This window comes from Aricia agestis, chromosome 13 (assembly GCF_905147365.1).
Source record: "Aricia agestis chromosome 13, ilAriAges1.1, whole genome shotgun sequence".
Lineage (NCBI taxonomy): Eukaryota > Metazoa > Arthropoda > Insecta > Lepidoptera > Lycaenidae > Aricia > Aricia agestis.
This window is the reverse complement of record NC_056418.1, coordinates 1,552,072-1,577,813: the sequence shown is the minus strand read 5'-3', so window position 1 is coordinate 1,577,813 and position 25,742 is coordinate 1,552,072. Positions and strand designations below refer to the sequence as shown.

Genomic DNA, 25,742 nt, shown 5'->3' with positions numbered 1-25,742 from the left:
TGTGGGATATGAGTGTGGTGGCCAAAGGAAGATCTTCCGACCGAGCGAGGTGTTATGCTCGGTCAGGCCGGAACCCACGTGATACATCTCAGCTGTCGTATATATACCGACGCGCTCAGAAAACTTCGATAGCGCGATGCAGGAATGTTAGGCGAATTGTGGGTACCGCCACAACTTTAATATTTTATAATAATAATAAAATAAATTAAAAAATTAAGGGGGGCTCCCATACAAAAAACACAAATTTTGGCCTGATTTTGCTCTATAATAGTACGGATATGGGTTCTATAGTGGTCGCGCGCGAGTCCGACTCGCACTTGGCCGATTATTTCAAGTCTTTCACACAGCGCGTATCGAACTTTTTTACCTATTTACTCTGGATGGACCATAGGCTAATGATTATGTTGCTCTACGTACTCTGTGAGGATTGTGAGCTGTAGGTACCAGAGTCCGTCACCTACGGTAAGTGGTAACGCTTCTTACAACATGTACGGCAAAGTGTGGATATTAATTAATTTCTTTTACTGTAGTCTGTAACAGACACATAACCAGACATTTCTCGTAAAGGCCGTTTCGGTAGGTTGCGGCACAGGCGCGGTGACCCACATAACGAAGTCGGCTTTATCGATGTTGATAAAACCTTACACCATCGCTGGCCGCCATTAACACGCTCAATAAACCGCCAACCGATTGGGCTGTACCAATAACAATAAATGCTTGTTGCTTTTCAGCAACATGAAATATAGTGCTTTGTGATACTTAATTGAATCGATGATTTCCTACGTAAGTTTCCACTGGTTTTGTTGCTAGGTACAAAAGATTTACACTTTATAGTATAAATAATCAGTTATAGGTAGTATAATAAGTACGACAGTATATATTAACGGCCGTTCCCAATATTTGATCTATCTCTGGTTTTGCCCTACTAGAGATAGGAATAGCTCACAATTGACATAAAATATATGTCTCTAATGTCTAATGTGAGTTATTCCTATCTCTAGTAGGGCCAAACCAGAGATAGATCAAATATTGGGAACCGCCGTAAGTCTATGATAATTATCATAGACTTACGGCGGTTATTATAATAAGTGTATAATGGATCTTGGATTTTGGAAGGGGTCTCGGCTTGAAAGTTGAAACCATGCCACAGAATATATATTAGTAGTACCAAACCATACTTAATTTGGTGGACCAGTCTACTTGACGCCTCACAGTGGATCGAAAATCGAGTTTCATAGACATAGGAACTTGAGTTTCCAGATGTCATTTTTTTGGGCTGAAATATGTTCTCCTAGTTGTTATTACATAACATAATGTAAAAAGACCCAACTACGTGTTAATAAAGGAGTTATAATTTTTTAAAGAAATTTTTGTATGGAGCCGACAGGAAAAATGAGCATATCTCTGGAATGGCATGGTTGGCCGTTATATCCTCACACACTATTATAGTACTAATTATTACTCACATTTTGGCATATTTTGTATTACGGCACCATTTGCGATTTTTTTTCTAAAATTCATCAAAATTAAAAATATTTATTCTATTTGTATTTGTTGCAAAAGTTTATGCTGTGGTTAAATGAGGTATTTTTCATAATATTTTAAAACCATAGGATCACATAATTGGCCAAGTGCGAAAGGTTCCGTAACATTATAGAGCAAAATTAGGACATAAATTGTGTTTTTTCTATGAGAGTCCCACTTAATTTTATATTTTAGTGTAATATTATAGTTAAATATTAAAGTACACATAACTAAGGATTGTGTAAAAAATTCAAGAACCTATCTGTTGCCATTATTGATATATAAGAGCAAAAAAGCCTGAAAAATCACGTTTGTTGTATGGGAGCCTCCCTTAAATATTAATTTTATTTTATTTTTAGGGTTCCGTAGTCAACAAGGAACCCTTATAGTTTTGGTCTGTCAGTCCGTCTGTCCGGTCTGTCTGTCTGTCTGTCTCTCCGTCTGTCTGTCTGTCTATCCGCGGTTTTGCTCAGAGACTATAGCACTTACAAAGCTGTAATGGGGGCTACCGTTTTTTTGCTCATTAGATGGCGCAACTGTCGACTAAGGTCCGAAGTATAACTATTAAAGTCGACTTTATAATAATCTAAAATCCTATTTATTGGATTTAATTAAATTTAAATAATATCTCCTTTACTTTTGCTATTTTTTAATAACCATAAGGTTATTAAAAAAATAGCAAATAGCAAAAATATACATTTATTTTCTTAATTTTACTCTCAAAGCATTTGCATTGATCGCTAAATAATACTTTTTGGTATAATTTTACGAAGGAGATCGCTTTTCAACAGGTAAATTGCATAAATAATAATTTATGTCACTAAAACTAGTACAAAATAGCCGTTTTTGGACCTCGCGCGACACTAGCGCCTCTAGCGGAAAATTCACACGCGGTAGCCCCCATTTGGCATGAATGCACATATTAATGATGAATGATGCCGAGAAAATGGTGCCTACATGAAATCTTAAAAAAATATTTTTTTATTGTCTTTAACTTCCCTACACATCAAGCGGGGATGATTTTTTTTTTCGCGTCCACTCTATCGTATGGATAGGTTTTTTAAAAATATTATGAATATTCATAGATTTTTTTCCGATTTAGGGATCCGTTTGTGAAATATTAAGTTTTAAAGTGGAAAAAACGTAAAAGTCCTGTGTCCCTTCTACCAGCTAAACGGTTTATTCTGGAAATGTAAAAAAAATCAAAGAGAAAGAAGTTCTAAGAAGACTTCATAAGTTGTTGAGTAATAGTCGATCAACTAAAAAAAATGTATTCGGCGAAGTATAAAGGAACTTTTCGTTTCAATTCCTTTGAAAGTAACTGAGATGATGTTTCTAGTATGTTATGATTGTACGTTCACTGACCATACAAAAAATTTCAAAAACTAGCGGTACTACGGAACCCTATATTGTGCGTGGCCCGACACGCACTTGGCCGGTTTTTCAGTATTTGTTGTAACGGAAATAGATATTACATAATCTGCGTCTCTTAGTCTAAGAGCAAAAGAGCCCAAAATTCACGTTTGTTGTATGGGAGCCTCCCTTAAATATTACATTTATTTTGTTTTTAGTATATTTTGTTGTTGTAGCGAAAATAGATATTACATAATCTGCGTCCAGCGAAAATTTCAACTAGGTATCTAGCTATATTCTTAGATATCAATAATGGCAACAGATAGGTTCTTGAATTTTTTACACAATCCTTAGTTATATGTGTACTTTAATATTTAACTATAATATTACACTAAAATATAAAATTAAGTGGGACTCTCAAAGAAAAACACAATTTTTGGCCAAATTTTGCTCTATAATGGTACGGAACCCTTCGTGCGCGAGTCCGACTCGCACTTGGCCAATTATGTGATCCTATGGTTTTAAAATATTATGAAAGAGACCTCATTTAACCACAACATAAACTTTTGCAACAAATACAAATATAATAAATATTTTTAATTTTGATGAATTTTAGAAAAAAAAATCGCAAATGGTGCCGTAATACAAAATATGCCAAAATGTGAGTAATAATTAGTACTATAATAGTGTGTGAGGATATAACGGCCAACCGTGCGATTCCAGAGATATGCTCATTTTTCCTGTCGGCTCCATACCAAAATTTCTTAAAAAAATTATAACTCCCTTATTATTACACACAGCTGAGTCTTTTAACATTTTGTTATGTAATAACAATTAGGAGAACATATTTCAGCCCAAAAAAATTACATCTGGAAACTCAAGTTCCTATATCTATGAAACTCGATTTTCAATCCACTTTGCGCCTAGTCGTAAATAAAAGCAATTGCTGTTTACCGCATTAAATTTTTTGACAGGAATATGATTATATTATTAATAAGGGTTCCGTACCCAAAGGGTAAAAACGGGACCCTATTACTGAGACTTCGTTGACTGTCCATCTGTCTAGTGTCTGTCCGTCTGTCTATCTGTTTGTTACTTCTGAAATTTTCACTGATTGTGTATAATATATATCTGTTGCCGCTATAACAACAAATATTAAAAACAAAATAAGATTAATTTTTAAGAGGGGCTTCCATACAACAACCGTGATTTTTTGCGCTTTTTTGCTCGATATCGATAATTAACATTGGCAACAGAGAGGCACTTAAAATTTTCACAAAATCCTCAATACTTAATTATAATATTTGTACTTTAATAATTAATAATTAAGTAAGTAAAATAAAATAAAATTAAAGGGGGCTACCATATGAAAAACAAAATTGTTGACCTATTTTTGCTCTTTATCGGTACGGAACCCTTCCTGGCTACTGCGCGAGTTCGACTCGCATTTGGCCGTTTTTATGGTATAACAACAAAACGACCCGAGTTGGATCGTGTGAAATATAATCCATGCTAATATCAATACTTTACTAATATTATAAATGCGAAAGTCTGTCTGTCTGTTACCTTTTCACGCCCAAGCCGCTGCACCAATTTTGATAAAATTAGGTATGGAGATACTGAGTCCCGGAAAAGCACATTGATTTTTTTAAAATGAAATAAGGAGGCAAACGAGCAAACGGGTCACCTGATGGAAAGCAACTTCCGTCTCCCATGGACACTCGACACACAGAAGAGCTGCAGGTGCGTCGCCGGCCTTTTATGACGGAATAGGGTAATAGGGGAGGGTAGGGAAGAGAATAGGGAAGGGTAGGGAAGGAAATAGGGGAGGGCAGGGAAGGGAAAAGGGTAGCGGATTGGGCCTCCGGTAAACTCACTCACTTGGCGAAACACAGCGCAAGCGCTGTTTCACGCCGGTTTTCTGTGAGAACGTGGTATTTCTCCGGTCGAGCCGGCCAATTCGTGCCGAAGCATGGCTCTCCCACGTAGTACTTTTTATCCCGGAAAAGTCACGGCTCCCGCGCCCTACAGTGGTTACGTGGTACTCATCAAAACAGATTTTGAAACATTCCTAAATTGAAAAAAGTTCATGTGTGTATAACATGCAAAAACATAATTTATAGCTAAACTTTATGTTACTCAGCAACAAGTGTGAAAAGCCTCATCAAACACTGTCGTTATTTACTAAAAGCTTTCGGACACCTGATATTTTCGCGAAGGTAACATTAGTCTATAGGTCACGCACAAGACGTCATCATTATCAACATGGCAGCCGTAAAATAAAAATTAATTCTAAAATCGTAAAAAAAATATGTATTTAATAAATTATATTTGAGACTAGAGTATTGACTACTTCATCAGCATTTAGGATGAGCTCTAGGAGGAATCCAGATCAGAGTTTACCGATTTTGATTTAGCCCGTCGATCGTGGGAAAACGAGACACAATAGATATTCTATTGTGTCTCGTTCACCGGTGAGCGTATGGGGCTTGATGAATTAATGTAGAGCTCATTGCTTTACATTAAATTATATTTTAAAAATCTAAATGCTAAAGCGGATCACAGACAATTTTTATCTGCCCAGAAAGATATGATTCTCTGCCTTTTCTAAAACCGTTCAGAAAACTTCTAGGGTCATATCACCAACTAGTCTACTGCTAAACGAGAGCCAACCATCCCGATGTTGGGCTGCCAGCCACATTTAGGCCTGGAGATACTGACACAAAATTCTTGGTCATTTGTAATAAAAAAAAAGTAAAATAAGTAGGCGAAAGTAAAAATAAGTAAAAAAAAAATTACACCTTTGCAGTGGTATGGCGGCCATTGGGCGCTGTCGGAAAAGTATGGGTGATTAATAATAAATATATAATAATTAAATAAGGTTATTTTCGTGAATGGCTACTCGACGATGATTAGCTATGCAAAAATTAGCCTGGTACAAATGGTTAATTTTTTTTATTAAAATTAACGTATTCGCGTCGCGTCGGTATGGCGCGGGCGGGCTGTAAGCCGCACCCGACAAGTATGGCATTACGCTTTCGCCTACTTATTTTTTTTCGACTATCTGAAAATACAAGCATTTTTGTGGAACAAATCGTTCGACACTAGTTATTTATCCGACACGTTCGATTAACGCCCACACGTTTGGGCTGCCAGTGCGAGCGCTATGACCATCATTTTCCTTTTTGCCTTTACGTAAATATACCCCTGTAAAAACGGCATACTGGTACAAATAACCAAGAATTTTGTGTCAGTATCTCCAGTCGTAATTCGCCCGCTGCCTACGCTACTCTACGTCTACGCTATACCACAGAATACAGATAATACTAAAAGGAACAAATATAATGACCACCAAAAAATGCACTGATACCCTAAACTTGTTTACCAAAAAAAGATAATTACCACCAAAAAAAAAAGTCTAAAATTGCAATACTACCAGCTATTTTAGTCATGACAACACTTCAAATTGTAATCGAACACCAAATAAAGTAAATGATCACCAAATATAGTAAATGACCACCAAATAAAGTAAATGATCACCAAATATAGTAAATGATCACTAAAATATATAGTAAATGATCACCAAATATAGTAAATGATCACCAACTCCTTGTGAGCAAATCAATGCGATATTTCTGTCCAAATAAATCACTACGATTGACAAAACATGTAAGCATATTATTAACAAAATAGTCGGCCAAGTGTGAGTCGGACATGGAGGGTTCCGTACTGTTATAGAACAAAATTAGACCTAAAACTGTGTTTTTGTATGGGAGCCCCTTTTAAATTATTTTTTTATTATTATTATTACCTAATTATTAAAGTTAACATAATATAATCAAGGCCTTTGCGAAAATATCAACGTGCCTACGGTTGCCATTATTGATATCGAGCAAAAAAGGCCAAAAAAATAATGTTTGTTGTATTTAAATAAATAATTATTTTATTTTGTTTTAGTACTGGTTGTTATAGCGGCAACAGATATACAAAATCTGTGAAATTTTTAGAAGTCTAGCTGGAGCGGTTCTTGAGATACAGCCTAGGCCCTAGAGAAAGACAGACAGACGGACAGACGGACAGACATCGAAGTCTCAGTAATAGAGTCCCGTTTTTAGGGTTCTGTACCCAAAGGGTAAAAACGGGACTCTTTTACTAAGACTTCGATGTCTGTCTGTCCGTCTATCTGTCTTCTTCTCTTTAATAGGTTATTTGCTAAATAAAAATATATTTGGTTAAAATTTTACATTAAAATGCTAACGTATAATGTTGGTAATCGTTTACTACTTTTGGTTTAAGTAACAATGATTTATTTGGAGTAATTTTGCATAAATAGGATAGCGGGCAATTCCATATGTGACTGACTCTACATTTGATACGACTTGCGTTTTATTTTGTCATATATTATGGTTACTATAATGTTGTTAGTATCAATTTTAAGATGGCTTTGTAGCAGATTAAACAAGTTAACTTATGCAGAAAAAATGGTGTACACTGTTGTTTTCAAATAGCATCTATTTAGTCAAACATAAACGTGACCGACACTACATGCAAAAGGAAGTCATTTCCGAGAGTGTTTGTAAACACCAATAATCTTCCTCTCTGTGTGCTGAATAACTGTACTTTATATTTTTATTGAAAGTGCATGAAACAAACTATTATAAAATAGTTACCTATAACGTGTAAGTTATTTAAAGAAATATTTATTAGCAAAAGAAATTGTGACCGACACTACAGCCCAAAACGTGACCGACACTACACTCACTTTGTGCAGGAAAAAGTCGGTAGTTTTACATGACACCTTAAAATTTGTGTATCTCAGCACGTACAATATGAACTCTAAAATTATATAAAAGCAAATCAGTAATAATTAGTTAATTCATTAAAATGCTTTTTTTGAACTTAAACATCACAAAAACGAAATCACTAATAATTTGTCAAAAAATAACTCAACACGAAATCTTCTAAAAAACTATTAACATAATAACCCAAGAGCCAGCGATAGGCAGACTTTCGTCATTTTTTAAGCTAAAAATTTTCCTTTATATGAGCTCTGTAGAGGTAAGAACGACCAGACACTATAGAGTTTCGGTCGCTATTACTTTAGAAGGTTTCCAGTTCTGCAGGTCTACCTTACGTTCAATAAAGTTTAAAGATCAATAATTTTATCTTATTTTCTTGCGATATCTGTAAGAATCTCATATTCTACTGCCAAGTTTTTGTGACAATTGCTTCCTATTTCCTATCATCTATTATATCATCGCAAAATTTTGGATTATATTTGACTTTGAGGTGGTCTGGCAGGTTCGTAAACTAATAATTTAGCGATCTGCTTCTCTCTTTCTGCTTTCTATAGCTATTTTCGCCATCTATCACCAAAATTAACAAACAAAACGCTACTTTTGGGCGTGATCAACTCTATAATGTGACTGACACTACAAAAAATTTTTTTTGAGTTTAGGTTTTATAAAAAAAGATGTCAAATTTTTAATGCCAGTATCATTTGAGTAACGGGGTCACGTAGGAAATTTTACTGTAGTTAAAGACAAAATTAATGTTTTTTATGTGACCGACACTACAACTCGACACTGTGATCTTACAAGCCTATTATATCTTTCAAAAATGAATTTTCCCGAATCTCAAAAGCTATATCGGTATTTAATTGTGTGAACAATCAGTGTGTAACAAAATATGACAAGAATTTAAAATAGATAACGTGAAAACTAAGTCAGAACTTCATCACACAAAACCACACTCAGCCGAGCTCACGACATCATCTCATAAATGGCAGCTTTGCTAGAAAAGTAATGCTTAGAAATTACCATAATGTTGTGACTATAATTAAGTATATTTAATACCAAAATCAGGTATTTATTTTCTTAGTGTATGGTAGACTTTTACATGGAACTGCCCTAGCGAGATAATAAATCTTTGGTGATCATTTTACATTAAAATGCTAGTATAATGTTGGTGATCATTTACTTACTTATTTTGGTGATCATTTTACTTTAAAATGCTAGTATAATGTTGGTGATCATTTACTAATTTTGGTGATCATTTACTATTTTTGGCTTTAAGATGTTAAATATTTGGTTATCATTTTACATTAAAATGGTGGTCTGTATTTTGGTGATCGTTTACTATTTTTGTCTGTGAAATGTTACTATTTCTGGTGATCAGTTAATTATAAGCCTAAAGCCTAAAATATAGTTACCTACTACGTAAGCTAACGTTTGCCTAATCGTGTACATTTCAAGCAATCTTTGTTAAAATTATCACGGATTTTCAGAAAAATATTACCTATGTAGCCAAATTTGTTTATTTATGTAAAGTAGTTATTAGTTAAAAGTAAATAATAAATATGTAGTGATGATCTAATTCGATCGCAATGGCGCGCTTCCAATTTTTACGAGCGATCAGCCATACTGTACACATTACAGAAATAAACAAATACAAGGACTTATAAAATCAGTGCGGACTTAGGAGTCTTGGGACTGGTGACCCTAAAATGAATTCCTTAAGGTGGCAATAATAATAATTAATAAGTAAGGATTATTAATGATTTATATATTTTTATTGCACACATAACAAAAGATACTTATTATTTATTATCTTAGTTAATAAGTACTAACTGTCATCGAAAGACGACATAAAGGTGGAAAGACGACACTAAGGGTGCCCATACACGGGACAATTTGTCGTTTCGATCGATCGTCAAGAAAATCGTCCAATCGATCTTTTGAACGTAAAATCGTTTGCGATATTGCTATACATGTACAATTTGTCGTTCGATTTTAACATCGAGGAGATAAATCGTTACGATAATTGTCCCGTGTATGGTGTAAAGATCGATTGGACGATTTTCTTGACGATCGATCGAAACGACAAATTGTCCCGTGTATGGGCACCCTTAGTGTCGTCTTTCCACCTTTATGTCGTCTTTCGATGACAGTTAGTACTTATTAACTAAGATAATAAATAATAAGTATCTTTTGTTATGTGTGCAATAAAAATATATAAATCATTAATAATCCTTACTTATTAATTATTATTATTACTTTTTTTTTAATGAAATAAGGGGGCAAACGAGCAAACGGGTCACCTGATGGAAAGCAACATTAACATGTCTGTAATTAAACAAAGATTTTGGCATAAGCCTGATAAATTATCTGCAATTATCTGTCAAACTCATTAATAATTTAATTAGTAATTACTTATCAATATTCGTCTCTGTGTGCGGCTGTTAGCACAATAATAATTAAGTACTTAATTATTATTATAATATTAAAGATAAGTGAACTGAGAAACCATAGTAAAACGAGGGAGAGACCCTACTGCCTACATTGCTTCTGTTTTTGTTCTAACAATAATTGTAAAATAAAACATTAAATTAATGTTAAAATTAGGTAAGTAGTAATATATAGGTAAGTACTTAGATGAATTAATGTTTTATGAGTATCGAATACTAAAAGGATAGGCCAAAGGTGCTCAAAGTTTGGGACATTGTAATTTGTACCCCTACTAGATAGCATTCTTCTTTGTAGCATTAAAAATAAATTTTTATTGCTCATTTCAGGCGCTTCTTATTTATTGGATGGTGATTACAAAACTATACTTAATCTAAGGCATTTATAAATCAATAAATTATTTTTTAACTTCATAATTCCTTTGGAGTTTCGATACAAGACAACAAGAGGGTTTATTTTATATAATATCCGTCTGGCATCCTAGCTCCTAAACGAATATGCCTAATTTATAAGAATTATTTAAATGCCTAGGTATTTATTCTAAATTAGTAATTAACATAAATAGCGTAAATATTGAGGGAAGGGCAAACATCGATACGTCGAAACTCGGTCCCTTTCAAAAATATTTGCTATCTAGGGAGGTCAGATGTCCTCAAACAAAGTTTATCGCTAGCTAGTAGCTACACACCTCAAAACGAATTCTCAACGGGAATACCGGATGACGGGCGCGCAGCTGACACAACTACGTCTGTCCCTTTCCCTTGCATTGCATTCCCGTGCAGAACGCCTATAACCGATCGCCCGTCTCCCTCGCACGATGCGTCGTCATGGCACGCATCTGTGTATGTGCTCGATGTAAACTTCATTTTTGTGTTTTGCCAAGAGCAAAGTTGACTTGTCCGAGCGAAGTATGCGTGCGTCTCGAGTATCGGCGGTGTACAATATCGGAGGTGTGATGTGATAAAATATATTATAAAATAGTGAACAAAAGTGAAAAATGTTATTGTGTACCGAGCGCGTTTCGCGCGCTTATGCATTCCGATGACTTGGAAAGCAGTTCTGTGCATAGTGTGATATTTTAGATTTTATAAAATGTGGAATATCAATAGAATAACTGATGTAAGTTACTTTTTTTAACCATTTTACTATTTTCAATTCTGCACTGCGCCCAAAGCAAGCAGCATTCAAATATATTTTTAAGATAATTAACCGTACCAATTAGCAATTCAACAAATAACTAGTTATTTAAGTATTTTTACTGCTAATTGTAAAAACAGTTTAAAGAAAGTTAGAAACACGTAGAAAGTGTTGCCACTGGCTGCAGTTTGTTTTCCTCGTACCACGGGCCAGATGACACAGAAATGTGCGGCTGCACAGCTGATACAGCTCTGCCAAAATCGTAATACCAATGTCCTACAAATAATAAAACAAATACCTAAACATTATATTGACATGGAATAATAACGTGACACGTTAAGGCTGACTAATCGAATTAATCAGAATTTGGGTTAAATTATACAGCAATATTATACGCAGCAGTCAAATAAATATTCTGTTGTCAACAAAAATGGAATATGTTTGAATAGCGAGCAGCACTATCAATAACAATGGAATAACAAAGACGGGTCCTTCTGTGTAACGAACGCAAGGTCAAGGAACAGGACTTCGGCCCACCTCGGATAATAATGTATCTCTACCTCCTTTGCCGATGAGGAGTCGCGTAAAAAAAAGTGGATCTCCCGCCAATTTTATAAAAAACGTCTTTTCTCTTTTTTATGTCCAACCGGTGGCCAGTGACCTACACAAGTAGGTACTAGGTAATAAATGCAAAAATAAAATTATATCGACTCACTATCGACGTTTTATTTATTGTTACATTTTTTTAATTTATTACAATTTACATTTTAAATGTTATTATAGTTGTTGCGCTACTAATCACAATAAATATGTTAATTTTATTTATTATTGAATCATATTAAGTTACTCATATAAAAACTAACCAGTTGTGTGCGTGTATAATCGCTATTCTATTTATAGTGATTGATGATTATTACCTAATAATAAATTAATAACCCAATTCAGTAGCTAATAATAGTAAAAAGTAAAAACTATGCAGAAAAAACTCTTTGGAAAATCTAAGCAGAAATTACACTAAATGCGATATAAAATTTACAAAATTTTAAACTTATGGCGCCATTATGTTTGTGTTTTTTTTTATGTAAAATAATAATTGTATACGGTGCAACTTAAATAAATAAATCTACTTAGCACTTGCTTGCATTAACTAATTTACTTTTTACCGTAATAAATCTTTTAATTACATAAATGTTAAAAAAATCATAATAACAAAAGACAACAGCACAAATGTTTATGTTAAAAAAGACGAAAATTAAAATATGTTGGGAACTTGTGGAAGGGGGCATTATTATTTTTTCAGCGATGTCATTGATCGCAGTTTTCAATGAAACAGAACGTTTATTAATTTAAAAACAATATTTTTAAATAAAGAACAACGCTTTTTAAGAGCCTATGCTCTTAAAAAGCTGCTGCTGAGTAAAGGCCTTCATGATTAATGGTTTTTTACTCCTCTAGAGTCTAGAAGTTGGCGTTATATCTGGCGTTATTATGTTGAGTTGTTGAAAGTTAAAGTTTTAAACTTGGTCCTTAGGGTCTCCTATCAACATTCAACATAAAATACATACATTTTACCTTATTTATAAATATACAAACATACATTATCTGAGCCATGTGTGCGGTGGGATCGTGGTGTTGACGCAGACGTTTGTGGAGCCGAGAGTGGAGATAACTGATAACACATGTACTCGTACATAATGTATATTATAATATGTATAAGACATGTTGGACTGTGAACCCTTCACAGTTTCATGCCCAGTTTCTAAAAGGTTTTTGACAGAAGCCTTCTTTAGTTGGTTAACGATTGAATAGAAAAAACATTTTGACGCCAGCCAATAAAAGCGTTAGAAAATAGATAAACTCCGATCATAAACCTTAGACCTTACATCATACAGGTATGATGTACCTCATGCTTTCCAAAATCTCAAACTATTATTTCAAAATGTCTTCTTCTGTCTCGTTCTTTAGACTGTTTTATCCAGAAATCATGTTATTTGGCAGCTCTCCAAACAATTAATGTGCTTAAAATGATATTATTATAAGTATCGCTCGGCCACCGCTAACAAATGATATAAATAGCGTGCATTGTTCTAGTGAACGTGTACGGACATACATTAGCATATTGATGAAGGGTTATCTAATAATACTTAATAGGTTATAGTTTCGAGAAGCGAGATCGGTGTCAACGACGCGACGGTGTTATCGCTAACTCTAGCAAAAATAAGAGCTCCAGCCCCAAAGGATAGTTTCTAGTCATCCTAGTGAGTTTTTGCCAAAGGTCTCATTTTAATATTTTATTGGCTTTAATTAACAATCCAAAAAAAAAAACGCAATACAAAAAATTACTCTCGGCTTTTAGTTTGGAGTTTCCCAAACTTTTTTTACGAAGTTCCCCCCCCAAATATTTTAAATTTACTCTCTACTGTCTACGTAGTACCAATATATATTCTGTGGTAGTACGCAGGTACGCCTATAATTATGAAGTTTATGAGTACGAGTGTCCGTAATTACTGGGTTATATTAGTAGAATTTAGATTGAGTTCAAATAAAATAAAATGGAAATTGTTTTATTTCTGAATTTTGAAAATAATGAAAGTTTTCGGAATGTGTCTATATAGTTGTTGAGTGTTGACATACAATCGGTTCGAAAACTAATTCTGCTAGAGGAACCAGAAGAAACAATGTGATAATATTAGACTAATCATATGACCATAATATTTTAATAACCATGAGTTTCAGGCTAAATGAAATCATAGCAGGGGGTCAATAAGACAGCAACGGGAGTCGGGGGTCAGCGTCAAATTAACTCAGTTGGCACAACGAGATAATTTGATTGAGTCCGCGTTATTGCTTGTTATGTTGACCGACAATTTTTTATTAGTCGGTTTATTTATAGACATGTCTAGAATATATTACGTCGGCTAGATAAAAAGGATGAAAGAAAAGTGTAAATGATGTGTTTATTATTTATACTTATAGATTTTTCATGGTTTTCGTTATTTTTATAGATTTATGATTTTTTTATACTTATTAAGTATATTCTTTATTATAATTATTACAAACGAATCAGTATTATTAGAATTTCTGCTTATTATTCGTAGATTTCTGCACATTAACATTTTAAAAAGGCTTCAACTCACAGAGGCCTTGTTGTTTCGTAATAACTCATACTGATCCTCATACAATATTGCGCTGTGTACTTAGTTAAATACATGTAATGACATCATACAGATAACAAAATGTCTATTTATATTCAACACACAGACACACACACATTGTGTGCGAGAGTCGAGACAGAAATAGAACCAAAACTTCCGCGACAAATGTTTTTTGTGCCGGAATTTTTGGATAACGCATATTTAATTGGTAGTAATTAGAACAAATTGTAAACTTCACATTTCATTTTTGTATAGTTAGAGTTTTTTTCGCTGACAATAGTGTCAGGAGATCTTTAGTAATATGTAGGCGACATAAACAAAGCTAAATACCTGAACAGATTTTAAAGACAAAGCAACTATTTACATATTTAAGGCTAGTACTGCGGACTGCCTACTAAGTATTGGTAAAGGCATAAGGGTTGGTACTTTTTCGGAGGGAAGAAGGAAACCTTAGCATGTGTTATTCGTTTAGAGTGAGGATCAAGAGAATTAAAGGGTGTAAATCAAACTTTGTACAAAGATAGATAAAAAGTGTAAAGGAGAAATTTGTAGGAAATTTTATGAGCTTTCATTGTGTACCGCACTTTTTTTCTCTACAACGTAACGTTTTAGCGATATGAGCAAAAAACTAAAAATAATGAAACTTACTTGAGCCCCTCCCCGCCACCCTGGGTGATAGCGTTATAATATACAGGGTGTAACAAAAATAAGTGATAATACTTTAGGGTGTGTACGTGTTCCTTGCAGAGAGTTAACTGTGAAAGTAGCAGCTCTGAAAGACGAATTTTTTTTTCACTTTTATATGGACAAGGGCCCGAGCGTCAGGAGTTTCCCCATACAAAAGTTTAAAAAAAATTTGGTCTTTCAGAGCTGCTACTTTCACAGTTAACTCTCTACAAGGAACACGTACACACCCTAAAGTATTATTAATTGTATTTTATTACTGTTATTTGTAAAATAATAGAGTTTTCTGAAAAGTATTTGTATAATGATATACGTAACACATTCTATAAATTAAGTAAGTACACAATATTACGATGTAATAATTTATTGAAAGAAAGTTAAAAATGTATCCTACACGAAACATGCCTTTTAGTTTTTACCACAGACTTATTATATCAAGATCTATTTCTGTGGTTTTTACCCTGTAAATATAGTTTCATGGTTTTTTCGCTCGTATTTAAAGAATTGAAATAAATGAAAGCAAACAAAAATTATGATCAAGTCATCGTGGACGTGACTGCGATGACGTTAAGAGTATAATAATATACTACTCATTTCTTGACGTAGGTAAGAAGGTATAAATGATATTAAGCCTGCACGACTCGACCGGAAACATAATATACTATTATGTTCCAGGAAGCGGAAGAAAACAGTTATTGAAATATAATAAATATCATGGGACTTTTATTTTTAAAGTCACAAAACTTATCTAAATTACAATATACTGCCAGCAACTTCGTCGCGCCAAAAAACCAGCCAGCGCTGTACATTATTGCCAGGAAAAACATCATCCCGTGACCGTTCTCAAGACTCGACCGTACTCCGTAGTATCACCATATTTTCATCAAAATTGTCTAAGTGGTTTAGTTTAAAAGCACGAAGAGAAAATAGAACAGAAACAAAGTAAAAAAATATTTTTATTTATTATAATATGAAATATTAAGGGCTTGTTTCACCACTTCCTGTTTAAAATTGCCGAATAGGCTATTCACAACTTTTTTTAACAGATTCTCCATACTTGATCTGTCAAGTTAATTGGTGAATAGCCTATTCGTCACTTATCAGGAAGTGGTGAAACAGGCCCTAAATGAGTTAGCTTTATTTTTTTAATTATTGACTAATCACTAACACATTGATGGAATTGGCACTTAATTATAAAGCTGACTGCAAACACCACGCGTATTTTTTTAAATCTTAAGCGTTTTCATCACACAGGTAAGTACTTTTAATATCTACATTGTCAGCTATTTGAGACTTGAGATGCCTGAGTCAGCACTTACCAACATCTTTTGCTGCAAGATCGTCTATCGAGTGAGTCATTATGACACTGAGTTTAAAAATAGAACTCTCAGTTTGGAATACAATAGAAAATATTTATAGCATCACCTTTTCAATAAAAAAGAAAGATTATGTAGAGAGCTGAGCTGAATGTTATAGCAATTACATGATATGACATCATACAAACTCGAGATAAGTATTGTTTGACATAAGTATACATACCCAAGTTATAAAAATATGAAAAACGCGAAATTAATTGATAAATGTAAAAAAAAAAACAACTCAATAAATATGCGTTTCATTTAAATTTTAAATCATTACGAGGGGTCATTGGGCAAAAAAGTTTGAGAACCGCTGATATAAGTAGAGACTATACATAATTATACTCAAAACTTGTTAATTGTTATATAAAAATAATAGCTAGTAGATGCTGGTTTCGCTAATCATAATAATATTATTATCCCTATTCAGCTGCTGCACGAGTAGCCACGAGTAAAGTACGTTCTATAGACCGTTCAAAGTTATTTTACATCTGAGATTCCGTGAAAATGAGCTTTGTATTGTTGACATAAGGTTCTGTTTGTGAAATAGCTTCTAACATTCAGTAGTAACCGCAAACATAATATCCTGTTTCAAGCCGAGCAAGTGCAGCGTGTTAGACCAGGGTCGGTCGAATAGAGATCCTTAGCTATTAGCTTCTGTGTAAGAAATAATACAGATAGAATCACAGCCCTGTGTAGAGGCACACAATATATCATATTAGTAGTGGTAGAGGGTGTAAGTTGTAACCACAGATTACAAAATAAACTACTACCGACGTAACACATAACATAACAAAACTAAATGACTTCACTTCACTTTCAAAATCTCTGTGAAAGTAGCAGCAGCGCTGAAAAGTTACTTTTTTTTAATGAATAAAGGGCAAAATGTTGACACGAGATTTTTGAGGCGGTCACGAAATCTCTGTAGGTATATCTGACTTCTAGAATAGGCAGAAAATAATCTTGTGTTAGAAGACGTCATGTGGAGAAAGTTTTGAGTTCTTTTGACCTTTGGGTTTTTTTCTCGTGGTGCTCCCTTCTCTTGTTCGAACATTAATGTCATTAGTCATTACAATTTGGCTGTCTCCCGCATTGCTTGGGGAGGGAAATTGGATATCTCTTACTCCTTTTACCTTTTTTCTGACAATCTGTCTAAACCTTCCTGACAATCTGTTTATCAAGGACAGATTTAGCTTGTTCCTCGGGCTGAGATCATATCGAAGGGTTTTCGTGGTTACCACTGTTGATCCTGGCGACACAGTTGCAGTAGTGGGAATGTGTGGTGGCCGGTAGGGCAATTGTCCGTTAAAAATTTTTTTTGACTAATTTTTTACGACGAAAACTGCGGAACCTTTACAGAAACTACGACGTAAACTTAACAGGATGTCGCCAGGTTTAAAATTACACGTAACATATTATTTGTGTTAGCTGCTTACCGAGTATTTTCACTTAACAACCAGTTGGTTTTTTATCGAAGTTAAGTTGTTTGACTACAAGTTAGAACTACCGTTAGGCAATGAGGTTAACAGTTTCGATTTTAACTGCTTCATAAAGTTGTCGCATTACGATCTCAATTATTTTATTACTTAAGAGGATACACCAGGGGCTAGAGAAATGAAAAAAAAGTACGTGTAATATCTATAGCTGTCTCCCTTACCTCAAGCCTATACCACAGAACGCGATAGAGACAACTGCAGAAAATCAACGATTCGTTGTCCCCTGATTCCTTCTCCAAAACTTAACCGATTTAAGTACTTTTTTCATTAAAGATTAAAGAAAGGCTTGAGCTGTGTTCCTATGATTTGCTTTTTTTTGTATAATCTAGCCAAATCTGTTTTCTGGACGTTTGAACACAGCGGAAAATCTGGCCATTTTTTTGGGTTTTTGAACGTTAATATCTTATTTAATAGTTAAATTATGAAAAAAAAGAAAACATAGGGACATTGTATTAGTGGCCGTTGATATTCAGGAAAAAAATTATAACTCTACTAGCATTATCCAGGGAGGAAACAGGGGACAACGTTTGTAAGGAAAAAGGGCGGTGTGGACTCCTCTTAACTACTTAAAGCTTACCAATCATAGCTTTTCATCTAATAAACTTTTCTTTATTCTACCTATTTCTAACTAAAAGTAAAAGAGTAGTAACTACTATGTTCTCAGTTACAGATAGGTACAAAAGTAAAATTTTAACATTTGAACAATCGAGTTAGTAAACATTATAATTATTGTCCGGATTGTGTAGTTTGTAAAGCTGGCTCGTAGAGTAAGAGAATCCTCATAGATATAGAGTAATCAAAAATCATTTTCATTCATTAAAGTGGAAAAAATCATTAGTCCAGTGTCCACCCCCTTCTACCAGCTAAACGGTTGCTTCTGGAAATGTGAAAAAATTCACAAAATGCTTAATTTACCTAAAAGGAAAACTGTCACGGCTAAGAAGACTCCATAAGTTAATTATTGAGTAATAGTCGATCAACTAAAAAAATGTGTTCGGAGAAGTATAAAGCAACTTTTCGTTCCTTTGAACGTAACAAAGATGATGTAGTTAAGTAGTGTAAAACACGTTATAAATAATTATACTATCACAGAAGTTAATTCCTAGGCAGATGGCGGATCTAAGTAATTTTGTCGCGTTAAGTCAAACCCTCAGAACAGGAAAATAAGGTTAAACCCATCCGAATTCACAACTAAATACTAATATTGAATTGACATATTAATTCTAACTAATATTGAATTGACATAAGCCGACCACATGACGTACCTGTCCGTTAACTGCCTAGGAATCTATTTTCTCGATTCATTGACCATACAAAAATGATCAAAAACTAGCAATATTACGGAACACTATATCACAATAGACATAACGACCAGTAGTTCGACTGCAAAGAAACGGACAGGTTTCAATATCTGTCAAATTCGTCGGGTTTCACTAGGATTATGAACGGAATGTGCCTCGCGCTGTCTGATAATAATTTATTTTTAAATATTTAAAATAAAGATTTCAAAATTGGATTCTGACAATTTTAATCGCATGTGCGAAAACACAAACAACAATACGACCAAAGAGGAACACGTCCAGCGAGTATGTCATAGTTTTAAATTCGTAGGTAACAAGTTAACAACCCTAGCTACAATTTTCGTCACAATACGTCAAATTTAAAAATGTCAACATCAGTTCTAAGTCGGCATACTCTATCATTCTGTCTACTCTGACTATATTGCGCGTGGCCCGATAAGCACTTGTTTTTTTTTAAATTTCAATAGTTCTCTCGACCTCTAGCGATAATCTAATTTAGATACCATTTCTAAAGACACAGTCGGAGCAACAATAATGTCGCAACTCACAAACGTCGTAAACGATGTTTTTTCCTCAAGATTCATAATATTTTTGTTCCTTGCATAAGTTCTTGGTAGAGTTCAAGATTATCTCGCTGCGTACGTGTTTTGTTTATAAATATGCATAGAACATGACTAACTTTAAGTTTTAACTCAGTAGAAGTTTTAACTTAAAACAAGTTAAACAATGGAAACTTAGTGGCCTTAGCCATACGACAAGTCCTAATTTTTACATAATATCTATAATTATTAAGTACTAAAATTAGTATAATAGTATACACAATAATAAATATATGTATAAGAGTTTGTCCATCCATCGGTACAATTGCATTTCTCATTTTTGCAGCGATTGCCTCCTCCAGTTTTTCCGAGCAATGTAGAGTTTTGCGTGTTTGGACTTTCGGCTTTCGGCCCTTACCTATACGTATGAACAGTGGTCATGTACATCATGAATCATAATAGGTACTTATTGACCGTCCAGCGTGGGATTTACGATTTTTCCAGTACAAACTGAGCCAGGAGCCACACCCACTGCATGTTCGCCCACAGTAAACAGAGTTATGACCACCACACCTTAACATTTATTGACTATGGATCACCGATTATTACTTCTGACGTCATACTGCTGGAGATCAGTCTAGAGAGTAGAGACTGGGTGGATTGGGACTTAAGGTGACGCCTTGATAATTTGGCTGCAGCGATATATAGATTTTTCTCTACAATTACTAAAGCTTAGAAATTAAAGTACATTGTCAGTATTCATCATCTTTGAATTACCCATAGCATAACACGATTGGTCAACTTTTATAACACAGAATAATTAATCAAAAAGACCTCTATAAAAACAGGGATTCTAATTTTGCAACACAGGAGAGTGATTTAAGCTTCCAAAATTTGTACATAGATTAGTTCAAGCATACACTTTAATTTAAGCCCGCAATAAAAGCTATGCAATAGTTTAAAAGGTTGAAAAGCACTGGTCTAAAGTGGGTATACTTCTTCTACGGATCTTCGATAGGAGATTGTTAAATCATTCATCAATCATTGAGTACTTACTGTAAATTATAATACCACTCTAAACAATAAATTATAGTTGTTTATCTCAGTAGGTTACCTCAATATTTATTTGTCTGTTTATTTTTAGTGTTTTAGATAGAGACGATTCGTTTCGAATAATTTATCAGTTATGTATCATCATTCCACATTGAATACATTTAAAATTAACAATAAATGAAATATTAAATTGAAAAAACTTAGCATAAATAGAGAAGTTTGAATGAAACAAAAAAACTGAGAGGTGTCAAGGGACACCCGAATGGAACGAAATTATATTTTCTTATGTTTTTATTTTTGGGAGCACTTGTTAATTTCGTTATACTTATATTATTTTTCTTGCCGCTGTAGTAAATACGCAGAATTGCTTCCAACTTCCGGCCTCCTAATGTTCCGCGGTATTGTTTTGATGGCAAAATGTACGTTTCTAACTGGATAATTTAAATTATGTGAATTCTGATATAAGCCAATGGGTTTCGAATCGACTGGCACAATATCTCAATTTTCCGCGTATTGCTGTTACGCGGTTTTTACTAGTTGCTCTTACGCGGAATTGCACGCGCAGCGACGATGAGTCGAATCTTGAATGTTTTGATCGGCGATTCCATAAAGAAGCGACATAGTGAACGTCTTAGCTGAAGCGGTTATACGTAGGAGAGCCATGCTTCGGCACGAATGGGCCGGCTCGACCGAAGAAATACCACGTTCTCACAGAAAACTGGCGTGAAACAGCACTTGCGCTGTGTTTCGTCGAGTGATTTTTATTCCTTTCCCTACCCTCCCCTATTACCCTATTCCCTCCTAAAAGGCCGGCAACGCACTTGCAGCTCTTCTGATGCTGCGAGTGTCCATGGGCGACGGAAGTTGCTTTCCATCAGGTGACCCGTTTGCTCGTTTGCCCCCTTATTTCATAAAATAAAAAAATAAATAATAAAACTTTTATAATACTTAATAATTATTAATTCAATTTCATTCTAATGCCGACTTTAGTCCTAAATCTCACTACTAAGTAGGTATGTACTATCACTACTATGTAGTGTGTAACTAATTGCCTGCTTTCGCGAAATAGCCAGCAATGTGACCTAAAATAGACCGGCAATCGTAAGGTCGGGATGAGGATGAGCATCCTCCAAGACATCAATTATCCAATACAGTACTTCCTTTCTTAGCCGTATCTCTTATGCCCTAGGTCATAAGGTCCAACTGCCCTGACCCCAAGAAGATAAGAATGTTCTAGTCTTGTACTTTATTGCTTTGGAATTAGGCGCATATTCCTGTGACCTGCGTATATGTGATAAGCAGAACCATCGCCTGGTTATGTTTTTAATAATATACTTTAATGTATAGACGTATTTTTATTACACTAACTTTAATACACTCTCTCAAGTATAATTTTATTTAAACACCCTCAAAGGATTGGACCCTCATTTGCCAATAAAGTTAACCCTGTATTTAAAAGCCTTTCTTGCATAAAATGTAAGAGGAACAAGAAAAAACATAAACATAACCCAGAATTAATTTAACACTTACTGGGCAAGTCCGACTTGCGCAAATCAATCGAATTCAACCATTAACCTATAAAGGACATTGAGCCGTAGCTGTGACCTCAGAAGGGCTTCCTCAAGACTCAAGAGTGTTTGACCTGCACGGCCCTACGCGAAGGTCCCCGACCCCTGCAATCCAGTTCCAACGCGGCCCTTTGTGTGTTTTCATTTGTTATTCATTAATGCCTTACTCAGAAATGTCAGGTCGATATAAAACATTAGTTTTTGCTTATGAAATGTAATAATAAGAATACGAAATGACGCCGTTTGTCATGCTGGAACCGTACATTTCTCGGGATAAAAATATGTCTACGTCCTTTCCCAGGACCTAAAGTATCTCCATACCACGTTTCAGCAAAATCGGTTCAGCGGTTTGGGCGTGAAGAGGTAACAGTCAGACACACTTTCGAATTTATAACAATTATTAATTAATAATTAGGTGTCGTGTAAAAATTAATTTGCCAATTAAGTAGTATGAATTGTAATTTGTAAGCTTTATATTATGTTGTCTACAAATTCTCTATCGCTGGAGAAGCGTACAGCGTTTCCGGAATAAAACTATCCTTCATTATCCTTTTCGGGACGTGCTATGTATCTCCATCAAAAATTACATCTGAAGACTTGTAAAGCAAGCAAGATAAGACAAGCAAATATATCATACATTCAGAATTTTGATAGACTTTTAAGACATAGCTCTGGGCATTTTTCTTGTAGTAGGCCGACCTGAAATTGTTTCAGCTTTCATTTAGGCACAAAAAGAATTAATATTCGAAAAATGTACCTAGGGCAACGACTACTTTACTTTTTTTTATTTAATAACGGCCGTTCCCAATATTTGATCTATCTCTGGTTTTGCCCTACTAGAGATAGGAATAGCTCACAATTGACATTAGATAATGTCTAATGTGAGCTATTCCTATCTCTAGTAGGGCAAAACCAGAGATAGATCAAATATTGGGAACGGCCGTAAGCCAACCAAAGCCGAAAAGATGAACAAAAACATATTATTGACAGTCGAACATATTATATAACTTCCTCTTTCTTAGAAGTCAGTCAAAAAGAATAAAGGAAATGGGTCGTTAGAGAAAAGAGAATAATATAATGATAATAATAAATCAGGTGATAACAATCTCGTTATATTGATCGGTCTAGTGATAGGCTGTGTTATCAGGAATGATGGCAATTATTGTTATCCTCGGCTTTTACATTTACCCGACAACGCAGAGGAGGGTAACGGCAGATTAATAGAAAGTAAATCGTGTTTGAACTAGGCAATATAGGTTTTATTTTCTACCGACATTGGTCTAGCGACCTATGGCACCACTGGTCTGTAGTGGCGTAGAGCAAAATGAAACCTAGAGCCTAGGTGGCATTTGATATGAATTTTTGACGGTCGCGGTCGCGTGTCGTCGTAAGCCGCGCGTGGCCTACGACTGTCGTCGGCCGCTCGCGACAATAGTCATTGTATGTTATTCAATCGTGAATGTATGGCACCGTTTCCGAGGGCCGCGACAGGGCCTACGACTGTCGTCGGCCGCGCGCGGCTCACGAGTCACGACAGTCGTAGGCCGCGCGCGGCTTACGACTGTCGCGATGCACGGAATTGTACCTTTACGGGCAATAAAATGAAGTGTGAAAAACTATGTTAAGCTTTTTGTATAAAGTAAATATCTTTACAAAATCCTTCTTTCCATAATCCACAGTTGAAGGTGTTGTGGTGTAGCCTGCTGGTGTACCTGACGCTGCACGTGCCGCCGCTGGAGACCAGGTTGGAGGAGGTGCCCAAGTACACCAATGTCGAGGTTGGTGTCTGAACTTACTGCCGCACTCAGAGACGAATACTCTACATAACTGTAGAGTTTGACATTATCTTGGTTTGACAAGCAAGAGTTTGACACTATCTGTCGAATTCTTCATTAAATTGAAGTTTAATCATCATTAAATGTCTCTGACTGCCGCACTCAGAGACATTTAATTATGATTATTGATTAATCTTCAATTTAATGAAAAGTTTGACAGATAACGTATGAGGCTTATATCAAATTTTCAATTAATTACATTAAGGTAATTAATGTTCCACTCTGAGTGAGGCAGCGAGTTCGGTAGTCAGAACAGCTGTTGGTTTAACTATTCAGTTGGTTTAACCGCAAATCGACGAGGCGAGGCGCGGCTGGGCATACATTTGCGTGAGACGTCTTGCGAATCTGTTAAATCCATATAAATTTAGAAATGCATCTACGCGTCGCGTTGCGGTCTGAATCAACCCTACTAGTAATGATAACTGAAGTCTAAAACTAAATAGATACTTGCATATCAAAAACAAGCACTTGGACTAACAAAACTCTAACGTATGCATGCCGTACGTTTAAAGAGGCCATATTTTGTGATAAAATGTTTGGTGTAGCTCCCTTTTTTATAATATGACTAGATGTCCCGCGCGGCTTCGCCCGCGTATATTAGGAATTTCACAGAAACCGTACATATTCAAATAAAAATAGCTATAAGTACTCCTTCACGTGGTCTACTCTATATAAGTGCCAAATATTGCTCCAGTAGTTCGTGAGATAAACCCTTTCTAATATTTTCCCCGTTTTTACTACATTTTCCTGAGTTTTTTCGGTCGTATTAGTCTTAGCGTGATAATATAATATAATATAGCCTATAGCTTTACTCGATAAATGCGATATCTAACACTGAAATAAGTTTTTAAATCGGACCTGTAGTTCCTGAGATTAGCGCATTCAAGCAAACATACTCTTCAGGTTTATAATATTAAGTATAGATTTTTTTAAATTATCGCTTGACAAACTCGAGCCTCGATCTTAAAGTCTATGAAAAGGCTCATAATCATGGGACGATGCATGGTATAATATTATGGTAGTGATGATGATGATGAATGTAATTTGCATAGTAGCATATGCTTTCCGTTCTTAAAACAACGCCGAAACTCCCAAACTTGTATCTATGAAGAATCAGGAGATCTCTCAGCACCTTCCGAACCACGGTATACCAGGTGTACTTCGGTGCAAAATCTTACTTGTTTGTAGCATATGCTTAGAATACTTCTCACGAAACCGAAGTCACCACATGTTTCCCCATAAAATTTGAGGAGTTCCCTCGATTACTTATGGATCCTTCATCAGATCACCACTTTTGTGAATATAATACCAAATTGGGATGATACCCTACATAACAAAAGAAAAATTTTGAAAATCGGTTAACAAACGGCGGAGTAATCGTTGAACATAAGAAAACGAACATAACACCTCCCCCATTTTGAAAGTCGGTTAAAATTGTAGCCTATGTGTTATTCTGATGTATAAGCTATATTATTGTAAAGTTTCATTAAGATCC

General features: G+C 34.9%; 1 protein-coding gene across 2 annotated transcripts in view; it reads left to right on the top strand.

Annotated features, from left to right (window-relative positions):
* Positions 1 to 10,973: 10,973 nt before the first annotated feature.
* The window catches only part of LOC121733099 (protein halfway), a 29,251-nt gene continuing 14,482 nt past the window's right edge, over positions 10,974 to 25,742 (top strand). For both annotated transcript variants that reach the window (XR_006036501.1, XM_042123245.1), the window contains exons 1-2: positions 10,974 to 11,240; positions 24,098 to 24,190. Coding sequence is in view for 1 of the 2 variants with exons in the window: in XM_042123245.1 (XP_041979179.1) it covers positions 11,214 to 11,240; positions 24,098 to 24,190 (120 nt within the window). In the remaining variant the exon portion in view is untranslated. The remainder of the gene's footprint in view (positions 11,241 to 24,097; positions 24,191 to 25,742) is intronic.